Source organism: Myotis yumanensis, unplaced genomic scaffold (assembly GCF_028538775.1).
Source record: "Myotis yumanensis isolate MYYU_CA2020_CCGP unplaced genomic scaffold, mMyoYum1.0.hap1 SCAF_13, whole genome shotgun sequence".
In the NCBI taxonomy this organism is placed as follows: Eukaryota; Metazoa; Chordata; class Mammalia; order Chiroptera; family Vespertilionidae; genus Myotis; species Myotis yumanensis.
Window position 1 is genome coordinate 6,180,982 of NW_027223764.1, and position 24,462 is coordinate 6,205,443.

The 24,462-nt window shown below is 44.2% G+C and overlaps 1 protein-coding gene and 1 non-coding gene across 4 annotated transcripts; one reads left to right on the top strand and one right to left on the bottom strand.

Moving 5' to 3' along the window:
* Nucleotides 1–1,889: 1,889 nt before the first annotated feature.
* On the bottom strand, nt 1,890–23,095 carry DENND10 (DENN domain containing 10). Of its 3 annotated transcripts, none has more exons than XM_070432171.1 (9): nt 23,017–23,095; nt 20,517–20,713; nt 18,405–18,484; nt 15,185–15,333; nt 13,277–13,388; nt 11,676–11,776; nt 9,951–10,058; nt 6,448–6,542; nt 1,890–3,591 (listed from the first exon to the last, which is right to left on the bottom strand). In XM_070432171.1, the coding sequence occupies exons 1-9, from the start codon at nt 23,069–23,071 to the stop codon at nt 3,415–3,417; spliced, it is 1,074 nt and encodes a 357-aa protein (XP_070288272.1). In that variant the 5' UTR covers nt 23,072–23,095; the 3' UTR covers nt 1,890–3,414. The 3 variants fall into 3 exon arrangements, with proteins under 3 accessions (XP_070288272.1, XP_070288274.1, XP_070288273.1); XM_070432173.1 differs by lacking the exon at nt 23,017–23,095 and adding an exon at nt 22,719–22,808; XM_070432172.1 differs by lacking the exons at nt 18,405–18,484; nt 23,017–23,095 and having other exon boundaries at nt 20,517–20,606.
* On the top strand, nt 14,409–14,512 carry LOC139022262 (U6 spliceosomal RNA). The gene has a single exon (XR_011473645.1). It is a non-coding gene; the product is annotated as a U6 spliceosomal RNA (small nuclear RNA).
* Nucleotides 23,096–24,462: the final 1,367 nt, after the last annotated feature.

Here is a 24,462-nt window from a genome sequence, read left to right on the forward strand (position 1 = left end):
GTATTGAAGAAAAGAAAGGTCCATGGAGCCCAGGGCACAGGCATTCCATGGATGGCTCATCTCAGGGTAAACATGAACCTCGGGTGAGCTGGTGAAGGCCCCCAACCCCAGAGCAACCCTGTTTCCCTACTCGGCCCACTCCCACTTGGACGGCTACCTGAAAGCGTTGCCATCACCACCCAGCTCCTTCCTTTTCTTCACTGGCAAACAACCCTGTCTCCTGCTTCGCAGGAAAAAGCAAGGCTCTTGGCAGCTATGGAGCCTCTGGCACCAAACCTGCAGGCCCTCCTCCACCCGCACCCCACCTCCCCTCCTGCATGCAAAGTCACCCTCTGCTTCTTCCCAGTAATATTTAAACTGCTTGACTCACTGTCCCCCCGCCCAGGCCGGGTGGGTCAGGTGGTTGGGGCATCGTCCCATACACCAAAAAGTGGTGGGCTGGGTCCTCAGTCAGGAGGCAGCCAATCGGTGTTTCTCACATCAGTGTTTTGCTCTCTTCCCGTTCCTCTCTAAAATCAATAGACATATCCTCAGGTGAGAAAAAAAAAAGCAAAACCCTCATTCGTAGCCACTTTTTCAAATATTGTCTACCTCCCTGTTCCCACCCCTCCTCCTACTCTGCTGAGACTGCTGTCAGCCATGCCCCCCAAACTGCACTGACACTGCTGGCTGCTCGACCAGCCTGTGGGCTTGTTTACTGTGCCTGGCCATAGGCTCACACCCAGCTGCCCCCTGCACTTTTGGGTGCCCATTGAGGCCTCCAATCTCGGGAAGTGGAACCACCACAGTTGCATCAGACAGGATCACTGGCGTCACCCGGACTGCACCCTCCCCCACTCCCATTCAAATCATCTCAAGAACTCTCCGTGGCCACTGCTACTGCCAGCTCAGTCCAGCAGCACCCCCTGCTGGTAACACTTGCCTTATTTCTGTCTGGCTCCCCGTCCAGGCTACAGGTGGCCCTTCTACACCACACCTGCTTAATAGCTTTCAGTGGGTTCTCAGCACTCCAGGATCAAGTTCAAATTCCTTGCCATGCAGGCAAGGAAGAGCCTTTGCCTTACTCGTCTCTTGCCGCTCCCTTTCTTCACTCTGAAGCAAGATCCAGCTCCTCAGAGGCTGTGTTCTCTCTGCTCTGGGCCTTCACACCTATTTTCCTCTGCTCTGGATTAACTCCTATTTATGCTTCAGGTCTGACTTGGACTTCAGTCACTCCTTCCAGGAAGCCTTCCAGGATTCCCGGTGCAGAATCAGGTGCCTCTCCTGTGCCCCCAGCATTTGTGTCTAACACTTGCCACACCACAGTGCAGTGGCCTGTTTGCAGACCCAGTGCCCCTGTAGACTGTCCCTTGAGAACAAGAACTGCCTTGTGCATCAAGGGAGCCCTAGGGTACACAGTGCACTGTCAGAGTAGGTACCGAACATTTGCATCCTGGAGGAATGTTTCCAACACACCCTGCCCGAATCATCAAAGAATGTATCTGGCTTTCAGTTTTCCCTGGGCCAGAATGATGCTTATCTCCAAATTTGATAAAAAGGCTTTCACAACAGCCTAAAAAGATAAAATTAGTCAAATTGATTTACCAGATGTCTCAGTGTAGCCCTAGGCTTACACTAAACAAAAGAACAAAATGCACAAAGGCTCCAGATGAAGGCTCACCCACCACAGAAGAGAGTGGAAAGGTGAGGGCATCTTTTCAAAGAGACACCTTGAAGTTGGTTGCTCTAGGAACAGGCAATGGAGGAGTACGGGTGGGAGGAAAGGAGCCTGGACCCCCTTCACTTTCAAAGATGTCTTAATAACCCCCAGCACACCTGCACTTGGAAGGTTTTGCTTTTTTTGGAGTGGGGAGAATTAGAGAAAGGACACAATTTTTCATCTACCTAAATATGGTTGAATATCAAAATATTTCCATTTTATTTCTGCATCATACATTTGCAATTTTAACAACTTTGATTAGCTAATGCAGTAATACAAAAATGAGGGAGAAAAAGATGTTAGTATTCATTTTCATAAAGTGCAGAATTAATTTTAAATTGTTTGCCTTAGTAAACAAAACCTCATTTCAGGTCCACCCTTACCCAAGGAGGAAGAGAAGGGGCTATTTTAAACTTTTTACTTAACAAATGAAAGATCCAATAAAGACAAGATTTTTTGCAAACATTTTTTTCTGGGTAAGATTTCCAAGGACAACAGGACTGACTGGAAAATAACCTTTCAGGGTTCATATGAAAACATATAATAAAATAACAAGCACATCACCTGCTTATTTTGCAATTTTTAGGTCTCCTATGATGAGAAAGGTACACAGCTGAACAGGAACAGGAACTTCCTATGTGGCCAAGTCACTTTTTACTGGAGTTACTTGAAGACCTCTGGTTTCTGCCCTTGCAGGCAGTTAATTCTTACACTCCCTTACCAATCATGAAAGTTGCTAGTTCAGTTATAGACATTAACATTCCAAATGGGCTGCTTGTTTTACTCTGCTATATAAGGACTGGCATCTTGCAAAGTAATATTGCTAGCAACAAGGTGAACTGAAGAGCACTGATGGCTTCAGCTTGCCAAATGCTTACCTCTGAGACAGTATAAATACAAATTATTAAAGTTGTCTACTCAAGTATAAAATCTATGCAAAACCCTCATAATATAGGTAAAATGGTCAAAGGCCAAGAAAAAAATTTTTTTCTTTTACAAGAAAGTGCAACTGTAGGGTCTTGAATGATTTTCTAGACCAGTGGTTCTCAACCTTCTGGCCCTTTAAATACAGTTCCTCATGTTGTGACCCAACCATAAAATTATTTTCGTTGCTACTTCATAACTGTAATGTTGCTACTGTTATGAATCGTAATGTAAATATCTGATATGCAGGATGGTCTTAGGCGACCCCTGTGAAAGGGTCGTTCGACCGCCGAAGGGGTCGCGACCCACAGGTTGAGAACCGCTGTTCTAGACAGTCCTGCAGAAAACTTAGTAGTTTGGCTCAGAAAGTACAGTTCCTCATGAGGAATTAAAGTTCTTCCTAGAAGAATACAAAGCAACATTTCAGGCAGCTTTCTGAAAATAAATCATTAGTTTGTGGCAACACAATGAGACAAACGGGAACTTATAATCATGGAGGCTTTCGGATCTGCTGTGACTTACACGAGAACTCGACAGAGTATTTTTCTCACTCCAGCACATCAGGCCATTTTATAACTTATTTGTGGTAGTTACAGCACTTTGTCCAACATGGATACAGGTGTGGAACTAATCAGATAGAGAAAATCAAGTGTTTTGCTATGTTTCAGTGCTTTTCAGGTCAAATCTCAATACTTTCAAATAAATCATTAAAATATACCATTTTCTTTGTTATTTTCAGTATTATACATAGTTAGTGGGTGATCATGTCCTCAGTGATACCATCCTGACAGTCAGATTTTCAGCATTTGCTCGGCTGCTGCTAGGTGGTACAGAAAGTTTTCTGTCGCTGGTGGGAATCGTCTTTGCTTTAGAGCCTCAAGATTGAGGACACGCTTTCCTCCATCGCCCGAAACTTCTGAAAAGGGTGCCAAGTTGGTGAAGATTTCTTTTGTTTTTAGAGAAATGTCCTTTAATAAAAACAGGAAAATAAGCTATACGTTAGCACTGAAAAATGAGTAGTTTGTTGCATTTTAACGAAATTCTTCCTGCTATTTTTAAAAGTATATCAAATTAACTTTATAAATTAGAAAAAGTGAAACAAAGTTAACAGAAAAATCAGTATCACGGATAATTTTTTCTGCCTCTCTGAATTTGCCTATTTGGGTACTTCATAGAAGTGGGATCATACAATATATGTCCTTTGGTGTCTGGCTATTTCACTTAGAATAATGTTTCCAAGGTTCACCTGTTTGGGAACTTCATGCCTTTTAATAATATTCCACGGTTCCTATACACCACACTGTGTTTGTCCATTCATCCATTGATGTACATCCGGCTATTTTCACCTTTTTTGGCTGTTAGCAGTGCTGCTATGAACATGGGTGTACAAATATCTGAGTCCCTGTTTCAATTCTTCTTGATAAACACCCAGAAATGAATTGCCGGATGTATGGTAATGCTATGGTTAGTTTTTGGAGGAAGCCTGCTATCGTTTCTAGAACAGACCTGGGATAAGAAACCCAGCGCTTGCCACCTGGGCTTTATTCCTCTTCACCGACTCACATTCCCTTGGAGGGCTGAGGCCTCCCCAGAGCTCACATCGAAGTCATGTCCTTTTCTTGGTCTGCTGACATCATTACCCTTGCCAATATTTTTGGCCCTGGCCAGTGTGGCTCGCTTGGTTGGAACGTTGTCTTGTACACTGAAAGGTCTCGGGTTAGATTCCTGGTCAGAGCACAGACCCAGGTTGTAGGTGGGATCCCCGGTTGATCCATGTTTCTCTCTCCCTCCCTCCCTTTCTTTCTCTCTCTTTAAAAATTCAGTAAAAACATATCCTCAGGTGAGGATTAAAATATATCCTATATAATAAAAGCCTAATATGCAAATCGACCAAACAGCGGAACGACCAGTGGAACGATCAGTTACTATGATGCGCACTGACCATCTGGGGGCAGACATTCAACGCAGGAGCTGCCCCCAGCCCGCAGGCCTCAGGCCAGCCAAGGCAGGTGCCAGTAAGGCCCCCCCGTCCCCGATCGCCCTGCTAGTCACCCTGCAGAGGGAAGCGACCAGTGGTGGGTGGTGGGGCTGGCTGGCAAGCTGGTGTGTGTGTGTGGGGGGGGTGGGGGGGGGGGCGGGGAGGCCAGCAAGCAGGTGGCGCCAGGCCAGCCCTAGAGACCCTACCCGTGCACCAGGCCTCTAGTGTGTGTGTGTGTGTGTGTGTGTGTGTGTGTGTGTGTGTGTATCTCTACAACATGCTGGACACATTCATTATACATTATACTGAGTAATCTTGTATCACTTTTAGTCCACTGAAAAACACTAATTCAAAACTCAAATTTACATATTTCACCAACTCTACAATGTAGAGTCAGTATTTTTACTGTAATATTGACAGAGGGATGGATGGGCAGCTCCTCGGGACAAAACCCACCCACTCTTCCTGTCCAGCTGGACGGCCCACCAGCACTGAATATAAAGGACAGCGCTGCTGACGGGCCCCTCGCCCTTCAGCACCCTCTAGCTCACGTCACTTCCTCCGAGAGCCATCTGATCCCTTATCTGTTATACCTCAGCCCCTTGTTTCTGTCACAGCATTCATTTATCGAGGCTCACAATGATCTTCTTACTTATGTTATTCTCTCTTCATCTACGCTCAAATACAGGCCACAAGGGCAGGCACTTTGCTCGCCACTGCCCTGCACTGCCCTGTGCAATGCCTGACATATAGTCGTTGCTCGATAAATATCACGTAAGTAAATGAATGGAGAAAAGAGCTAGGTGCAACCAGAAGAGTAGGGCCTTCACATCAGATGAGGCCCCGAGGTAGGGTTCAGAGAGAAGACCATCTTTCCAGGCCCCTGGCCCCCAGCGTCGGAGACGGGTCTAGATGAGGCAGGGCCTGGGAGAGGCGAGGCTCAAGTGTATTCTGCAGAAGAGGAGCAAGTTGCTGGAAAGGGACACAATGCAAACTGGCAGCAGACAGAGGCGTGGAGGCCGGCCTAGCTGTGTGCAGAGGAGGGGCTTACACCACACGGAGAGGTGTAAATAAACCATTTGACCCTGGCCGGGTAGTTGTTGGTTAGAGCATCGTCCCGATACAACAAAGTTGCAGGTTCGATTCCCTGGTTAGGACAAAACAATCAACCAATAAATGCCTAAATAAGTGGAACAACATATCAATCTCTACCTCTATCTCTCTCTCTCTCTCTCCCTTACCCCCTCTCTCTAAAATCAATTAAAAAATAAAAAACAAAAACCATTTGCCATCCCAATCTGGCAAGGGGAGAGGAGAGGGTCCACATGGCACTGTCGCCAGCTCCAAGTAGAGCACAGAGGAGCTGGCCCTGCGGCGTGCGACACCAGTCTGCGGAGCTCGGCAGTGTCTGCATTTCCAGTGTCCTGGAGACGTCACATCAAAGCTGGACTACGACACTCCATCTGGCTCCCCATGCTCAGCAGCAACCTCTCTCTACAATGTGTTTCTCCATGAAAATTCTGCGAGGAGGAGAGAATGCCCTGGCCAGTCCAGAACATCAGACCACTTAGAAGTTACGTTTCTCACCATAATGCTTGGCTTCAGCACCAGCCCAGCCCCTCCCCACAATAAAGATCTTATCCTCAGAGACTGATAGCTGATTGGCTATGGCAGCCCCCGCCTGTTCAATTCCAGCAGGTCCATCTGCAAACCTTCATGAGCATCTGCCCACTGGTCTCTCCCAGTCACTTTCCTCTGTCACGTGCACAGCAGGTAAGGAGCAGCTCTGCGCACGACCCAGCAACACAGGTCAGGAACGGAGTAAGTCGTCAGGGTAAGGAGTTACCTGTATAACTTGGCTGTCCGATTTCTCTGGATCTTCTGCAGACTGAACAATTAGATGACCAATCTCTTTGTGCAGTTTGCCCATTGTCATGGCCTCTGGTGAGATTAAGAATATGTTGTGTGAATATTTAGAAGTTTAAATAATAAAAAACAGCCCTGGCCGGTTTGGCTCAATGGATAGAGTGTTGGACTACAGACCAAGGGGTCTCGAGTTCGATTCCAGTCAAGGGCATGTACTTTGGTTGCAGGCTCCTCCCCGGCCCAGCCCCTGGTCAGGATGAATGCAGGAGGCAACCAATCGATGTGTTTCTCTCACATCGATGTTTCTGTCTTTCTCTCTCTCTTCCACTCTCTCTAAAAATCAGTGGAAAAATATCCACGAGTGAGGATTAAGAATAATAGCCCTAACTGGTTTGGCTCAGTGGATAGAGCATCGGCCTGCGGACTGAAGGGTCCCAGGTTCGATTCCGGTCAAGGGCATGTACCTTGGTTGCGGGCACATCCCCAGTAGGGGGTGTGCAGGAGGCAGCTGATTGATGTTTCTCTCTCATCGATGTTTCTAACTCTCTATCCTCTCCCTTCCTCTCTGTAAAAAATCAATAAAATAGCCCTAGCTGGTTTGGCTCAGTGGATAAAGCGTCGGCCTGCAGACTGAAGTGTCCCAGGTTCGATTCTGGTCAAGGGCACATGCCTGGCTTGCAGACTTGATCCCCAGAAGGGGGCGTGCAGGAGGCAGCCAATCAATGATTCTTTCTCATCATTGATGTTTCTCTCTCTCCCTCTCCCTTCCTCTCTGAAATCAATAAAAATACATTTTTTAAAAAATCATTAAATGTATTTTTTAAAAATAATAACAATAAATAATAAATAATCATGCCATCTAGCTGAAAATCTGAAAGATCAAACAGGGAATTTTCAAAAAGCAACTGACGCAGAGCTATTTGAGATCTTGCTCCCAGGTATGTGTTGTTAGTTTGGTTCAAATAAAAATCTTATAAAAAAAATAAAAGCAACCGACAAACTCCCTCCTCCCCCCCATTTCCTTCTTCTTGTTAAACACATGCTGGGCGGTAAAAGGCATAATCATGATTTATATACTTTGTGTCCACAATATAAACACACTAATATCAAACCAAATTTCTCCTTCATACCTACCTGATAAAGGTTTTTTAAAAAAATATATGTATTTTATTGATTTTTCACAGAGAGGAAGGGAGAGGGATAGAGAGTTAGAAACATCGATCAGCTGCCTCCTGCACATGTCCTACTGGGGATGTGTCCCCAACCAAGGTACATGCCCTTGACCGGAATCGAACCTGGGACCTTTCAGTCCGCAGGCTGACACTATCCCAGGGGTGGGCAAACTTTTTGACTCGAGGGCCACAATGGGTTCTTAAACTGGACGGGAGGGCCGGGACAAAAGCATGGATGGAGTGTTTGTGTGAACTAATATAAATTCAAAGTAAACATCATTACATAAAAGGGTACGGTCTTTTTTTTTTTTTTTTAGTTTTATTCATTTCAAACGGGCCGGATCTGGCCCGCGGGCCGTAGTTTGCCCACGGCTGCTCTATCCTCTGAGCCAAACCGGTGCTGGCCCTGAAAAAGGTTTTCATTTTTCTCTAGGCAGCACCTAATGAAAGCTTCTGACTACACATAAGTTGCCAAGATCCTGACTTTCCTGTCCAGGTCTTTACAGTTAGGAATTCACGTTTATCTTTCTGGCAAAAATATTGTGAAAGCAGCGCTTCCTGACAGTCCCGCGGAAGCCCTGAACATTCAGTGTGGCAAGGCCCTCAGAACGGAGCGGAGAAAACCACCTCCGTTGCATTACTTAGAAGCAGCGCTACTCTCTGCAGCAAGGAGAGAAACAAATTTGCTTGTCTCCCCAAGGGACAAATGTGAATGGTGCTGACCATGATGAGCCCATTTTACAGACTCAGAGCAACATATGGCAGCGAGGAGATGGCCACCCTGTCAGCAATTTAAGTGGCCCAGCCGCAGCTAGTTTTCTATCACTTTTGCTTGAAGGTAGTATTGCCTAAAGATGATTTTATATTTAAAATCTTTGACCATGAGCATGCATTATGTTTGCAATTTTAAAAACAAATGAAAGAAAGTAGTTCAGGTTCTAACAAAGCCCTCATCAGCCAGCACTCAGCTATTTCTACTTTCAGGAGAAAGATACATACATGACAGCAGAAAAGCTGTTCCCAGGAATTCCCACCTATAACCAGCACCTCAGAAGTGCCTGGGCACATGCAGTTAACTCAACCTTTACCATTTTACGCAGCTATAATCTGGGACAATTTCGCTTCCAGAGATGACACTAGAACACCCTTTCTTGATCGTAGCTCCAAGAATCCTTTCACTTCCTGGGCTTACTGAGACATCCTTCGCACAGATTTTCCACAGAGGATCACAGCCAACCCTTTTGCAGTGACAAATGTCCCCACGTTCTTTAATAATGTTTCCTTCAGGAGGTGCGGCCTGTTTCCTCTCCCTTAGTAGGACTTGACTTAATGACTTGCTTCTGACAAATAGAATATGGAGGAAGTGATGTGTGACTTCTGAGACGAGGCCATAAGGGCACTGTGGTCTCTTCTCTTCTCTTGGGAAGCCAGCTGTCAGGTCATGAGAACACCCAAGCTGCCCTATGGAGAGGCCCACGTGCAAGGGCTCCTGCCAACAGCCATGTGAGTTAGCTGGGAAGTGCAGCCTCTTGCCCCAGCTGAGCCTTCAGATAACTGCAGCCCTGGCACTATGTTGATTGAAAACTCATGAGAGCCCTTGCACCAAAACCTCCCAGTTAAGTCAGTCCTGAATTCCCATCCCACCAAAACTGTGAGATAAATATCTGTTGTTTTGAATCACTAAGTTTAGAAGGGATTTGTTATACAGCAATAGATAATATACCTTGTTTAAATATAAAGTGGAGAAACAGATGAAGACTATCTTATTAACATATACTGTGTAGCATAAGCATCGAGGATTATTACTAACACTAGAGGCCTGGTGCATGGATTCGTGCACCAGTGGGATCCCTCGGCCTGGCCTGCGCCCTCTCCCAATCCGGGACCCCTCAGGGGATGTCGGACTGCCAGTTTCAGCCCAATCCCTGCAGGCCAGGCTGAGGGACCCCACCAGTGCACAAATCAGTGCACCGAGTCTCTAATATGCATATAAGATCTTTGATTAATCTTCCCCGTCCCCCCTACCCTCTGAGATTCATCAATCTGTTCCATGTTTTCATACCTATGCGCTGAGCATCTGCCCTCTGGTGGTCAGTGCACACCATAGCTACTGGTTGAATGGTCGCTTAGGCTTTTATATAGATAGATAGATGGCTATGCCTATAAGAATAAATGCTGTGTTCTAGACACACAAAAATCCCTCCAACAGTTAAGCAAGCTCTCAAATACTGGTTTTAGAGAATCAGTCTAAAAAAATACAACTGCTTGGCTTACATCTTGTATTAACAACAGAACAGAACAGAAAACTAACCTTTCGCAAGTGGGGCAATGGTAATCTCACTGTCTGCCAGATTCACAAATACGTCATACAGGTCTGATCTATTGCTCACCTCCGAGTCTACAAATCCGGCAATGTAACCTGTGTTAGAGATGGAGTAAGAAGAAATCACATTGTGAACACATTAAGAGAACTGAGTCTAAAAAGCTCACCAGCTGCTGCTTTTCACTGCTTTACTTATTCAGGGCACATTAGCTGTGCCCCGTGGCATTTATTAAGACTACGTTATTGTCAGTTGCCTGAAGAAACTCACATAACTCAAAATGTTCCAAAGCCAGACTTCATTGTCAATAAAGGAGAATGCTTTTGGGGCAAAAAGACAGACGAGGCAGAAAGTAGCAAGGATGCTTTTGATCAGCGTTCCCCCTGTAGGTCCTTGTCTTCAAGATATCATAGCCAAACACACAGGTTTCTCAGGGATAGTGGGTGGAAACAGTATCATCGTCATCTTTCACCAATTTCAGAACTGATACAGTAAGTGCTAAAGGAATCAGGGCAACTCTAGAATTAGCACCTTTGGAATTGGTGTGAAGATAACAATTCCCAGACTTTTCATATTTCTTTAAAAATATGGTTTTATTGGGTTCATGTCCCTGTTCGGGTGCCAAAAAAAAGAAAAGAAAATATGGTTTTATTGATTTTCGAAAGAGAGGAAGGGAGAGGGCAAGAGATAGAAACATTGATGAGAGCGCCAAGCAGGTTTGGCTCAGTGGATAGAGCGTCGGCCTGCGGACTGAGGGTCCCGGGTTCGATTCCGGTCAAGGGCATGTACCTTGGTTGCGGGCACATCCCCAGTAGGAGGTGTGCAGGAGGCAGCTGGTCGATGTTTCTCTCTCATTGATGTTTCTAACTCTCTATCCTCTCCCTTCCTCTCTGTAAAAAATCAATAAAATATATTTTTAAAAAAAGAAAAAAGAAACATTGATGAGAGAGCAACATCAATTGGCTGCTTCCTGCATGCCCGCTACTGGGTATCAAGCCATCAACCTGGGCACATGCCCTGACTGGGAATGGAACCAGTGACCTCTTGGTGCCTGGGACGATACTCAACCAACTGAGCCACACCAGCCGGGCATACAAATATAATAACATCATTTAAAAAGAATTTTATCATTTTCTTTAAGGAAAAAATATGACAAGGCTCATATTATACTCTAAATCAAATCACTGATAAGGAAACTTTACGACTTGACAAATTAAAAACAAGTTATATTTTGATGATGGCTGCATAACAATGTGAATGTACTTAATGCCACTGCACTACACACTTAAAACTGATTAAATTGAGCCCTGGTCAGTGTGGCTCAGTTCACTGAGCATCATCCCGTACAATGAAAGGTTTTGGGATTCCCAGTCGAGGTGCGTGTGGAAGGCAGCAGGTCGATGTCCTCTCCTGTGATGTTTCTCTCTCATACCCCTGCCCATTCCCTTTCTCTGGAACCAATAAACATATCCTCAAGTAAGGATTTTTAAAAAGTAAAAAACAAACAAACAAGATTAAGATGAGAAATTTTGTGTTACATGTATTTTACCCAATTTTTTTCTAAATTAAAGGGGGGAAATTGATTCCATTTGCCAAAGAAATAGTAACTGATCAGTACTCTTCTTAGGAATGCACACACACACACAAACCCAAAAAACCAAAGAACCAAGAAACCCTAGTTAAAGCCAAGCCCTGCTCTGGGTCCTGTGGCCTACCTGTGCACAGCTGCAGGGCTTCCAGCTCATCAGCATCCAGGTGCACGTACGAGTGAAGTATGGTCCAGTCCTGTCGATGCCACACCAGGGCAGGCAGGGTTCTGGGGAATCAAAGTGAGAACGCAAATGGCTGCTGACCTGCACCTGAGAGACTCAGCTTGCCCTCTTTCGTCTTCTTTGGGGGAGGAACTGGGTATTAGATGCAGAGGGGAAAACCAGCCCTAAATGGGCCAACAGCTCCAGGCTTTAAACGAAAGTAATGCAATGTTTTAAACTCTGCTTTTTAGCTACAAAAAGTTCAAGGTGGAGTTTCAAAAGAAACTTGGCAAAGAGAAACGCTTCAAAGGTTTTCCTCCAAACATCCTATGCTGTAGACTGCCATGGAGAGGGAGTCTCAGATCTGAGGGTACAATCTAAAGAGGGCTCTGTCAGAAAAAAAATTAAAAAATTTTAAAAATCTTATTTTTATTAAATACTAGAGGCCTGGTGCACAGATTCATGCACTGGTGGGGTCCCTCAGCCCGGTCTGTAGGGATCAGGCTAAAACCAGCTCTCTAACATCCTCCGAGGGGTCCTGGATTGTGAGAGGATGCAGGCCAGGCGGAGGGACCCCACCAGTGCACAAATTTGTGCACCATGGCTCTGACATCCCCCGATGGGTCTGGGGTGCGAATGAAGCAGATTCAGGGCAGACAGTGCCCCAGCAGCAACCTAAACTTCAGCCAATTCAGCAAGGAATCAGGCTCCCTCCTCTACTGGTTGGAGCATCTGTCCCTGGTGGTCACTGCATGTCATAGCTATTGGGAGAACAGTTGGACGGTCACTTAGGCTTTTATATAGATAGATGCTTTTATTGATTTAAGAGAGAGGGAAGAAGAGAGGAGGGAGGGAGGGAGAGAAAAACATCAATGTGAGAAAGACATCAATCAGCTGCCTCCTGCACACCCCCTACTGGGGATCTAGCTCACAACCTGGGAATGTGCCCTTCACTGGGTGTTGAACCAGTGACTTTTTGGTACATGGGATATTGCTCAACCAACTGAGCCACCTGGGCCAGGGTGCAAAAAAAATTTTTTGAAGTCTCTCATTTCATACTTAATTGCAGTCAAACATGAATCTGTGTACCGGGTCACTAGTTATTATAAAAATAAGAGAAGAGTGTGGTAAAACCGAACAGAAAAACAACTTACTAAACAGGGGTTAGGAAACTATGACCCACAGGTAGTTCCTGTCTTTACACATAAAGTTTTATTGAAACAGCCATGCTCATTCACTTACGTAGGTACCCATGACAGTTAAGTAGTTGGGGCAGAGACCATAAGGCCTACAAGCCTAAAATATTTCCCCTCTGGCAAAGAAAATTTTGAAAACTCCCTGCTCTAAAATATTCATATTTCTAAAATTAAAGAAGAATCTGTCCAAATTCAGTGACTTGAATTGCTAAATAAATCTAAACTGGATCATTAGACCAAAACGGTACTTCACCCCCAGCCAACATATTCTATTTTTACCAAATGTGCAACAGAACAGAGCATACAGTAACACAGTGTCCTAAACTTCCCACCATCAACATTACACTGTTTAATGATTAGAGGGAATACCTGGTAAACTCCTGGACAACTTCTATTTTGGGGTGATAGACGACAATTCTTTTCTTTAGCATCAGTGCTGTGTGTAAGATAACTGTTTCCATTCCAAACTGAGATACAATGTCTTAAAACAAAAGAAATTATAGCATTACTACATTAAATATTACATAAGAAAATAAAGTTTTGTCTGGAAAGAACTCCTATCACATGAATTCAAAATTATTTTTAATACAGAGAATACATTTCGATAAATGCTGTAAGCACACAAGCACCTTATCTGGTGGATGGGCATTTCAATCCATACATCTGCTCCAGGGTGGGCGTCACGGATGCCTACACCTGTCCCCCCAGGGACTCTATGCTGGACACACACATAAAGCCACTCACAAGAAAGTGGAGTAATGGTACAAAGGGAACCAGCACTGTCATAAAAACTCCTTTTTTTGTTTTTGTCAATCCTCACCCAAGGACATTTTATTCCATTGCTTTACAGAGAGAGAGTGGAAGGGAGTAAGAGGGAAAGGGAGAGAAACAGCAATGTGTGAGAGACACATCAATTTGTTGCATCCCACACATGCTCCCTGACTGGGTGGGGGTGGGAAGCAAACCCACAACCCAGGTATGTGCCCTTGACATGCAATTGAACCCTCGACCCTTTGGTTCCAGGGCTGATGCTCTAACCACTGGGCCACCAGTCAGGACAAAACTCAAGTTTTAAAAAATATTCACTGACAAGCCCCTCCCACCCACTCACATCATTACTTAAGTCCTTTGAGATAGCTGGGTGACACCTGGCACCTCCACAGGGATGCTTAGAAGCCATACAGAACAGTGGCATTAGCAGTGAAGACAGGCAGGCGCTGTGGGGGGACGAGAGGAAAGCCTGGCATTGCCCCCAAGTTCTCCTCTCCTCCCTTTCTAAAGAGCCCCGAAATCTGTGGCTTCAGTCCTGGACTGTCCCTGCCATTTTGGATGTTCCAGGAGAAAAAGGCAGGGAGCTGGGCGAGAAGCCTGGGTCCAGGCCTGAGCGTCCAGATGGAAGAGGTAACTGCTCTGATTTAAGGAGAGAGCACTATGGAAGCCAGTGGAGCCCTGGAATGCAGCTTACTGGTGAAAGAACATTCTATTTTTAAAGTCAGAATCTGTGCTCACTTCGGCAGCACATATACTAAAATTGGAACGATACAGAGAAGATTAGCATGGCCCTTGCACAAGGACATGCAAATTCATGAAGTGTTCCATATTTTATTTTATTTTTAAATATATTTTATTGATTTTTTACAGAGAGGAAGGGAGAGGGACAGAGAGTTAGAAACATCGATGAGAGAGAAACATTGATCAGCTGCCTCCTGCATACCTCCTACTGGGGACGGAATCAAACCTGGGACCTTTCAGTCCGCAGGCCGATGCTCTATCCACCGAGCCAAACCGGTTAGGGCAGAAGCGCTCTATATTTTTTAAAAAAGTCAGAATCTTGGCCTGGCCAGTGTGGCTCTCGGTTGAGTGTCGTCCCATGTACGTAAGGGTCACAGGCTTGATCCCCAGGAGAGGGCATGCAGGAGGCAGCCGACTGATGTTTTGCTCTCACATAGATGTTTCTCTCTCTCTTCCTTCCTCTCTCTCTAAAAATAAAAACTATATATACATTAAAAAACAAATTCAAGCAAAACAATAAAAGTCAGAATCTTTTGGAAAGGAACACCACAAAAGTCTGCTTTCCTGTGACAGAATTCTAATCAAATTAGGAAATGGAGAAGCTGAAGTCCTGTCCTGTAGAGAACATAAATGTTACGTAGACAATCTATGTGGAAAGATGGAAAAACAGAGCTACTGAGCGACTGTCCTTGGCTTGGGGTTTTGTTGTTGTCGGGATGAATTCATCTGGGATGGGTTTCTGTTTTCTTCTTGTTTTCTTTTTACCTTTGATGGAGCCTGCGAGGTATGCCTTTCGGACATCAAAGTCCTTGCTAAGGAAAGAGCCGTTTTCTTCACTCTGGCATATCCCCTTGGTGAGAACTGCAATATAACTCTCCATCATTTTAACTGGGCTCCCGTGTTTCAGGTACATTCTGGAAGAAAGGACAAAGAGCCATCATGCCTTTATTTCACACGAACCACATGGAGCAATGCACCAAGACTAGGCGTGGGCACTTCCTAAAGAGTTGAAGCCTACTTGCTTATACACTCTGAATGCCAAATCTTTTCCTGGCAAGTGATAATTCTAAAATTTAATCTGAAGATGTGTTTATAAAAAAGCACCACCTGAGAGACCTTGGACAGTTCTCTGCAGCTGCTCCCTCTATGTGGGGAAGCCTGCTACAGTCCACTAGGGCAGGAGAATGAACCATGGCCGCCTGGGGCCTCATTCTTCTCAGGAACATTGTACACTTATCTCTTTCTCTGTCTTACATTCATTCACAGCTGGTGTTCTTAGCCATAACAACTGTTTTATTGCTTGAATTTCCTTTGACAAGAAAGGAGGTTTATGCAGTGATCACAGAGAAAGCAGTAATTAGTTGTGAAACCTGTATTTAATATCAGAGTCCCAGAGATAACTATATTTAGATCATTAAGAAACCAAACTCCTTTAAGTTTTTGGTGATAAATGCACACTAGATACATTCATCAAGTTAAATCTTCCAGAAAATGCTGACAGGAAACTGGCTCCGTTTATAGCTCGCATGTGAAATCAATCCCTCCCCCGGAAATCTCTTCCGATGAGTAACAAAATCTAAATTTTGCTTAGAAAGCAGGGCTGGGTCTACTTGGCCTTTAGCAGCTGGGATAGAAAATTGGGAGGAAAATAAAACCAATGTTTAAGTTAGATCACTTGGAAATGATACTTATTGTAGATTACGTTTCATTAAGATAATGAAAAAGAGTTTTAACTATTTACCAAATTTTGTCAGTCACCAGTGTTTTTCTATTTTTTTCAATGTACAAAATGAGAAAAAAAGGTACAGAACAATGACGATGGCAAGCTATCATATATGTAAAATATAGTCAAGCCATGAACTTATCCACATGCTTACATACGGAGACAGTGTCTCCAGTTGGATATAAACAAAACAGGCCAGGAGCTGCCTCGGGGGTGGGGGTCGGGAGGTAGCACTGGATGCTGGGAACCGGGAAGGGAATTAGTTTTCACCGTATACCCTCCTGCACAGTTGGTTTTTTAACTCTGTGCTTGTATCACCACCCAAAATACACAAAAACCAAAACCACACCATTACAATTATAAAATAGAAACAAGAGACAGTCAGGAAAGGAGAAACATAAGGTAGGATAAGATGACTTCACACATGACAACCCTGGGCCATGAGACTTAACAGAGGGAGGAATCCCCCAAAACCATTTCATAGGAAAAACACAAACCACAGCCCAGGGAACCATATTCCGATGGAGCCACAAGCTGTCATACTTGGCCTAGACAACAGACTGTAAGGATGCCTGGTTCTCTACCAGAGCCATTAGCTGGAGGGACCAGAAGAGGAAGAGGTTCATGCCAACTGACCTGGATCCCATAGAAGGAATGAACCCCGAATCCCCATGTGGGCCTCCACTGCCACCTCAGCAGCATGCTGTGGAAGGAATGCCTGCCTGCTTCTCTCACCAGGCACGGGAGCATGTCCATGCTAACCTCACCATTATAAAAACATGCCTAATCGCTATGGTACACATCTAAACGAATATACTGCATATCAACAGTGACTGAAAAATTAAAAAATGTATTTTAAAAGTGTTTGTCTCTGTGCATGTGAATGCAGACACATGCATTCATGGGGAGAGAGCGTGTGTGCATGCATGCACCTGAGTACACTGGTGTGTACACATGTAAGGTAAGCAGGAGAGTTCACTAAGAGGCAGGAGCAGAGGAGGGGGCTGGCAATAGCTCTGAGTCCTCATTTCCCTGCACAGGAGCAGAAGAGAACCCAGAATGCGACAATGCCATGGCACCACCGAAGCTGAGAAACCCTCTGGGCTTCCTGGAATTCAGTGAAGTAACCTAACCCTGACTCAATCAAATGAAATGGGAGTCCAATGTTTGTTCAAAAACACCTTTACAATGTTTTTAGTTCACAGCTGCTGGACAGTGTCTCTCCTAACAATAATAATCTCTTTTTGTACCATATTAGAAGACAACTGTTGATATTCCACAGTGAGCCATACACCTGGAATTTATCTTAGGACAAGAAGTCTTTCTCAGCATAGCTGGCTGCAAAAACAGTAAAACTTCATTTTGTCAAAAGACAACCTAACTGAAACCCTTAGGTTATGAGAAGGTATTCTTACGCTATGTTGTATGTGTGCACATAAAAATGGCAAAAAGGAAACCATTTATCAGGCTTATAGTGGGAGAAACAAAACTCCCCTCATTCACACCAAACACAAACTATTCCCTGGGTGTGAGCCTGAGGGCTGAGTAATACAGAACATCGAGACTTCTAAGTCTATCTAGTGTCAACAATATTTTTCAAAAACTAAGCTAAAACCCTGTAAAAGTTTTCAATACAGAAAAAAGCCAATATTCCTCACACACAAGAAAGATTTAATAAAGTCTGCTAGACATACTTACCAAGGCAAGAAGTAAATTGGTGCATTTTAGATAAATTTTTCAACAATTAGGATGAAACTAAAGAAGTCTACTTGAATCACAATTAACCAATTAAGCAGTTTTTCAGTTCATTATTCCAGCTAAGAAATGTTTTCCTGTGCTTTAGCATAATTCAAAATGCTCATTAACTTTCCCCAAAATGATTCCCATACAGACCTTGCCACATACAAAGCAGCCTGCCACTTCATAAAGCACTTAATTTATCTGTCCTGTTTAGAAAAATTCTAGATTGGAAATGAATAGAAGTAACGGACCAAAAATGGCAAGTGACTCAAAACACCCAGGCACCACAACAGTTGTGCAAACTACTTTTTCTCCTCCCCTCGACCATTTTCCCAAATAAGAGGAGCAGTATCATTGAAGTCAAAGAGCAAGTTCCTCTTTATGAAACAGACTTCAAAGGGCCAGTAAAGATTCAGTTGGGGACACAAAGGGGAAATCGACTTCCTCAGTGTAGAAATCTGCTCTGTGATACTAAGATCTTCATTTTTGTATATTAATATTTAACACAGTTTTCATACAGACCTACACAATATCCTAGTGAAGGCGGCATATTTCTCTGGGTTAAAATCTTTGGCGGTCAGAACAATAGAAAAATGAGTCACCTGTCCAAAAGAAACAAAAAAAGTACACTTTTTAAAGACACTTTAATAGAATTAATTTTTATCACTACATTTAACAAACCTCTTGCACAAGATAAACCAGCATAAAAAGGAAAAGACCAAAATGTAACCAAGTCCTCACTTGCTTCTTTATACTCTTATATGTATATCCACACATATAAAAAGTTACATGGACATATATATTGCATATACTATATGAGAATGTAATACTTTGCCAGTGTTTTTTGAAAACAAAAATATTTCAAATATCAAAAATGTGAATTTTTATTTTAAACCCCCTAATATTATCAAAACAGAACTAGGAATGCTATAGCAGACCTACTAATTTAGCAACTATTTTTCATTAATGAAATAGAAGGATGGGAAACAACAAAAATATATCTCAGTAAAATGCTTACAGTAAAAATTATACCATTCCAGAAATAGTTAATTCCCTATAAGTTGCTATATAATCTAAAGGGCACTGTTATAATATGCTTCATTTATTTATATGCCTCTATTATTATAAATATAAAGTTCTGATAATCATTATACCTATTATTCTCATTAATGAGACAAAATTTAGAACTTTACAAAAGCAAAGCATTTAAGAAATACATTTTAAAAATCCTATTTTGAAGAGTAAAATTTCAAGATCTTGCTATATTTCAAATCTGAAAAATAAATTTGAAATCGCTGTTGTTATAATTTGACAGTCTGCAGGGTAAAACTTAGTAAGTCTTCCTGAGAATACATCAAGACTTTACAGCAAGAATTTAATAAACATAAACCAAAGATTTTATAACATGTGGAAAACTATTTTTTTGCAAATTTACATTTTCTAATTATGAATTTCTATTTTGTCTTAAACCTCTACCAGTTTCGAAATTGTTGCCTTCCTGTTATTTTAAATGTAATTCCTTATATTAAACTGGTATCCTGGACATGCTTCATACATCTGGTTATTGGCAATAAAATTATCCCTGAAAAGACAGTCTCCACTCAGGAACACGCCGGGAGCTCAGCCACTTCTCCCCAATATTATTTTCTTTGAAAAAACCTGCTGGTTGTTTGGACGCTCACAGGGACCACATAGTGGTTTTCAACATGTCACACTGATCCTGTCCATGTCAAATGACACAACAAACAACCTACTGAATACTTGAGTTTCCTTAATTATTCTTTCTATTTTTAATATAGCCTTACCAGCCACAAACAAATAAAAAAACATTTTCTTAACTATGCCAAGGATAATTATATCCTCTAAAATAGTTTTTAATGATGGAAAAAACACTTCTAATCAGGCATTACTTTGAAAGTACTTCTACATCAGCGGTTCTCAACCTTCTGGCCCTTTAAAAACAGTTCCTCATGTTGTGACCCAACCATAAAATTATTTGCGTTGCTACTTCATAACTGTAATGTTGCTACTGTTATGAATCGTAATGAAAATATCTGATATGCAGGATGGTCTTAGGTGACCCCTGTGAAAGGGTCGTTTGACCGCCAAAGGGGTCGCGACCCACAGGTTGAGAACCACTGTTCTACATATTTCTATTCCATCAGAGTATAACCCGAACAAGGCTTCACCACACCAATCACAGGGTCAGTCACATAATACACACCAACAAATATTTATAGGATGAATGAGAGTGAAACATGAAAGAGAACATTCCCAAAGAAAATCAATATGTTTGGCTCAGTGGATAGAGCGTCAGCCTGCAGACTGAAGGGTCCCAGGTTTGATTCCGGCCAATGGCACATGCCCAGGATGCGGGCTAGATCCCCTAGAGGGGGTGTGCAGGAGGCAGCCAATCAATGATTCCCTCTCATCACTGATGTTTCTCTCTCTCTCTCCCTCTCCTTTCTTCTCTGAAATCAATAAAAATACATTACAAAAAAAAGAAAATCATATTTAATGTTTTGCAAAAGCATACTATGAATGATAAAACCTAAAGCTAAAAAGAGTTACTGGAATAATCTTACATCACTTTAAATATTTTTGTTTTGTTTTTTTACCTTTATGCAGTCATACCTTTTTCAAAACTGAAGAATCTGGAACTTCAACTGTTGTGATATAAAACCATGTTCTTCTGTACTGACCGAAGACGAAGGGATGGAGGAGTCTGTTTTCATCTGTAAGGCAGCATTTTCTCAGCAGCAGATTCCTTAAAGTAGCTGTCGTGGAAGGATAACACCACACCCACAGAACTTCTCCATTTGTGTCCTTTTCTACGGTGGAAAGATGGTCACTGTGAGAATGTCAAACAGCAGCAAGGAAGTGAATTGATTGGTTACTCAGAAGCACTTAGTGGAATCACTTTTAACATCCTATTTTACAAAGCACCCCAGAACTGGTGAGACCCCTAATTCCCACCTACCTCTACTGCTCTAATTACCTAGCTCTCCTGACCTTGAATTTTAGGCTACTCGAGTAAATCATCTTACAGACTGATTGTGCAAGTTCTATATTTAAAACTTTAATTTCATCAGCAAAGTAAACACCTCAATAACAAATGAGGAGCAATCTACTATTAATAAAAACTCCAAGCAAAAATAGCCTAAATTTTAGAGAAAATTACTGCACATATAGCACTAAGAATCTAGATTTTGATCTACAGACTTTAAAAATACTTATTATGGAAAATATCAAGTATATAAAAAAGCAGAGAGAATAATAAAATTCCCCCATCTCCATCACTCATCACTCGGCTTCAACAATTACCAACATCTGGCCCTCCTTGTCTCACAAGGGGGAGGAGCGTTTCCCCTTCCATTATTTTGAAGCAAGTCCCTTTATTCTTCAAGTCAACACGAAAAATAAAAAGCCTGCTGAATTGAAAATGATTAAGCCATCTTTTCCTTCACTGTTAGCAAATAAAGTCAGAGTTTAACTCAGCCTTAATTCAGAAGGACTTCGGGCAGGACTAAGATGACGAAGTTACTTAGGTTTTGCTTTGAAACAGTTTTAAAAACACATTTAAGAAATGTTCAGATGGGTATGCGATGCATCAGGATGATCGCTTAGTCAGTTACATAATGTCTAATCACTGGGGTGTACACTTAAACTAATACAATCTTGTATGTCAACTGCAATTAATTAAAAAATAAAAATGATTTAATTTTTTTAAAAAGGCATGAATACAGGAAGCCATTTCCAGATAAACGCACCTCTTTGAGGCACTGAAAAGTAATCAGCACATTTCGCCCGTTTTTCTCAACCCAACAACGTTCTTGTATACACCAGGGAAACAGCGTCTAGGGCAGTGGTTCTCAACCTTCCTAATGCCGCGACCCTTTAATACAGTTCTTCATGTTGTGGTGACCCCCCCCGACCATAAAATTATTTTCGTTGCTACTTCATTTTGCTACTGTTATGAATCGTCATGTAAATATCTGATATGCAGGATGTATTTTCATTGTTACAAATGGGACATAATTAAAGCATAGTGATTCATCACAAAAACAATATGTAATTATATGTGTTTTCCGATGGTCTTAGGCGACCCCTGTGAAAGGGTCGTTCGACCCCCCCAAAGGGGTCTCGACCCACAGGTTGAGAACCGCTCAAGGGGTTTGTAAAAATCTCAGTACTTTTTCAAAGGACATGGCACGTAGGGAACCGACCGACGTTCATTCCAGCAACCCCGTGCTCGCCATCGCCTATCAAATGAATGGTTCCTTGAAACGCCCAACCCTGGCACACGGCACGCCCCCCCCCACCCCCCGCCCGGCACACATCCCGGGCTGCTCGAAGATCCCAAAGTACTTCCTCATCCATTAATTCCCCAACACCAACGGGTCCCACCCGTGATTAAGTCGACACCCGTGCTGCGTGCACCAGCTGTGTCTCAGACGATGCCGGGGTCCCCCACGGGCTCAAGTTGGGGCTCTGGGACAAGACTGCAAGTGTCCTAACCCTGGTTCCGCCACTTTCTAACGTGCGTCGGTGGACACCCTGGCCTCGAGCTACTGCCCCGGAAAGTGTGCACCAAACGTTACCCACAGCCCCCGGGAGCCGAAGTGAGTTAAACGGAGATAATCCAGGCATACAACGCTGCACCCGGAGCTGGTAGTCGGCCACCGCGTCTCCAATCGCTGGATCACATGATCCAGGCCAGCCGGGCGCCGGGCGGGCAGTCACGCCAGGCGTCCCCACCCCCGAGGGACCCCGGCCCAGCCGCCTCCCCGCCTGAGAGCGGCTCTCGGTCCAGCCGGGGTCCCGCAGTTCGGTCACCTTCCACGGCCGGGCTCGTCTGCGGCCCGGAACGTCCAAGAGCTCCCCTCCCTGGATCTAGGAGGCCCGAAGGGTCGCTTCGCCCCGCCGCCCGAACCGGGAGGGCACCAAGGGCGGAAGGGCCCACGGCCGCGGGTCAACCCCAGCGCCGAGGAGGCCGGACCGCGCCGCCCCCTGCCCAGGCCCAACGGAGGGGGTCGCGCCCTCCCCACGAAGAGGGCGGGAGGAGGAGCCACCCCAGGCCCAGGCAGAGGCGGAACTGGGGTGCGGGCCTGGGGCCAGGCGCCTGCGTGCTCACCGATCAGCCCGACTCCGAGCATCAGCTGAGTGTCCGCCGCCCCATCCGCAGCCATCTTCCGCCGCCGCAGCGCGCTGCTCCCAACGCCCCACTCACAGGCTCCGCCCCCTCCTCCAGGGCCCGCCTACCCATTGGCCCCACCCGCTGGTTGAGGCTCCGCCCCTTCTCCAGACCCCGCCCCATCCTCGGAGGCCGAGTCCCCGCCCCACTCTTCCGGACTTCCTCCCGGCCCCTCCATTCACCTTCAGCCCTCGGTTCTTCACACTCAGAAGCGTCGCTCAGGCTCCGCAGCTTCCCACCGTTTATCTAATGCAGATTTTCACCCGCCTTCTCCTAAACCCACTTCCCTCGGGCTACCTCTGCACTCCGCTAAAAGGAGGAGGCCCGCCCTGGCTGGTTGCTCAGTGGTTAGAGCGTCAGCCTGCGGACTGAAGGGCCACAGGTTCCATTCCAGTCAAGGGCACATGCCTGGGTTACTGGCTCAATCCCCAGTAGGGGGCGTGCAGGAGGCAGCCTAATAATGATTCTCATCATGGATGTTTCTATCTCTCCCTCTCCCTTCCCCTCTGAAATCAATTTTAAAAAAAATTTTTAAGAGGAGTCCTGAGGATGGAGGAAGGGTCTCCATTCATTCATTCATCCATCCATCCCAAAACAAAAAAAATAATTGAGAACTTAAAATGGCTTTGGAAATATAGTGTTGACAAGACAGAGCATTCCAGTGGGGAGAAATGGACAATTACCAGTAAAGTACTACTAAAACAGCCCAGAGTCATAAACCCATTGCAATAAGATAATAGTTCAGTGTGTTAGAGTGGATAGAGGTGTACTGCTTTAAAATGGCATCAAGGAAGGCTTCTCTGAAGAACGACTATTTGAACCGAAATCTGAATGATGGGAAGGAGCCAGACAGTTTGGGTGGCTCAAGGATCCTTCCTTCTGAATCCTCCACACCTCCATCCCCAAATCACACAAAACGAATTAGGGAGAATCCTTGGTGTCTGCAGGAATACTAAGAAAAGCATGTAGTTACTGCTCAACTTCATCGTTATTATAAGTGTAGTTTAAGCATTTCCCTTTTATTGTTTTTTAAATATATTTTTATTGATTTCAGAGAGGAAGGGAGAGGGAGAGAGAGAAACATCAATGAGAGAGAATCATTGATTGGTTGCCTCCCGCGTGCCCCAGACTGGGGAGCAAGCCGGCAGAATTGAACCCAGGACCCTCCAGTGCACAGGCCGAACACTGAGCCAAACCAGCTAGGGCTTCCCTTTTCTTCCCTCATCTCCTTCCCCTCCCTACCCCACGCAAGGAACCGAATTTGGTGTTTGTCATTTTACTAAATGTTTTCAACCTTTGATATATGTGTGTTTCACTCAACGAACTACTATACTCCTTTAAAAATTTTACACCAATGCAACAAATAGCTAACATTTATTGAGTGGC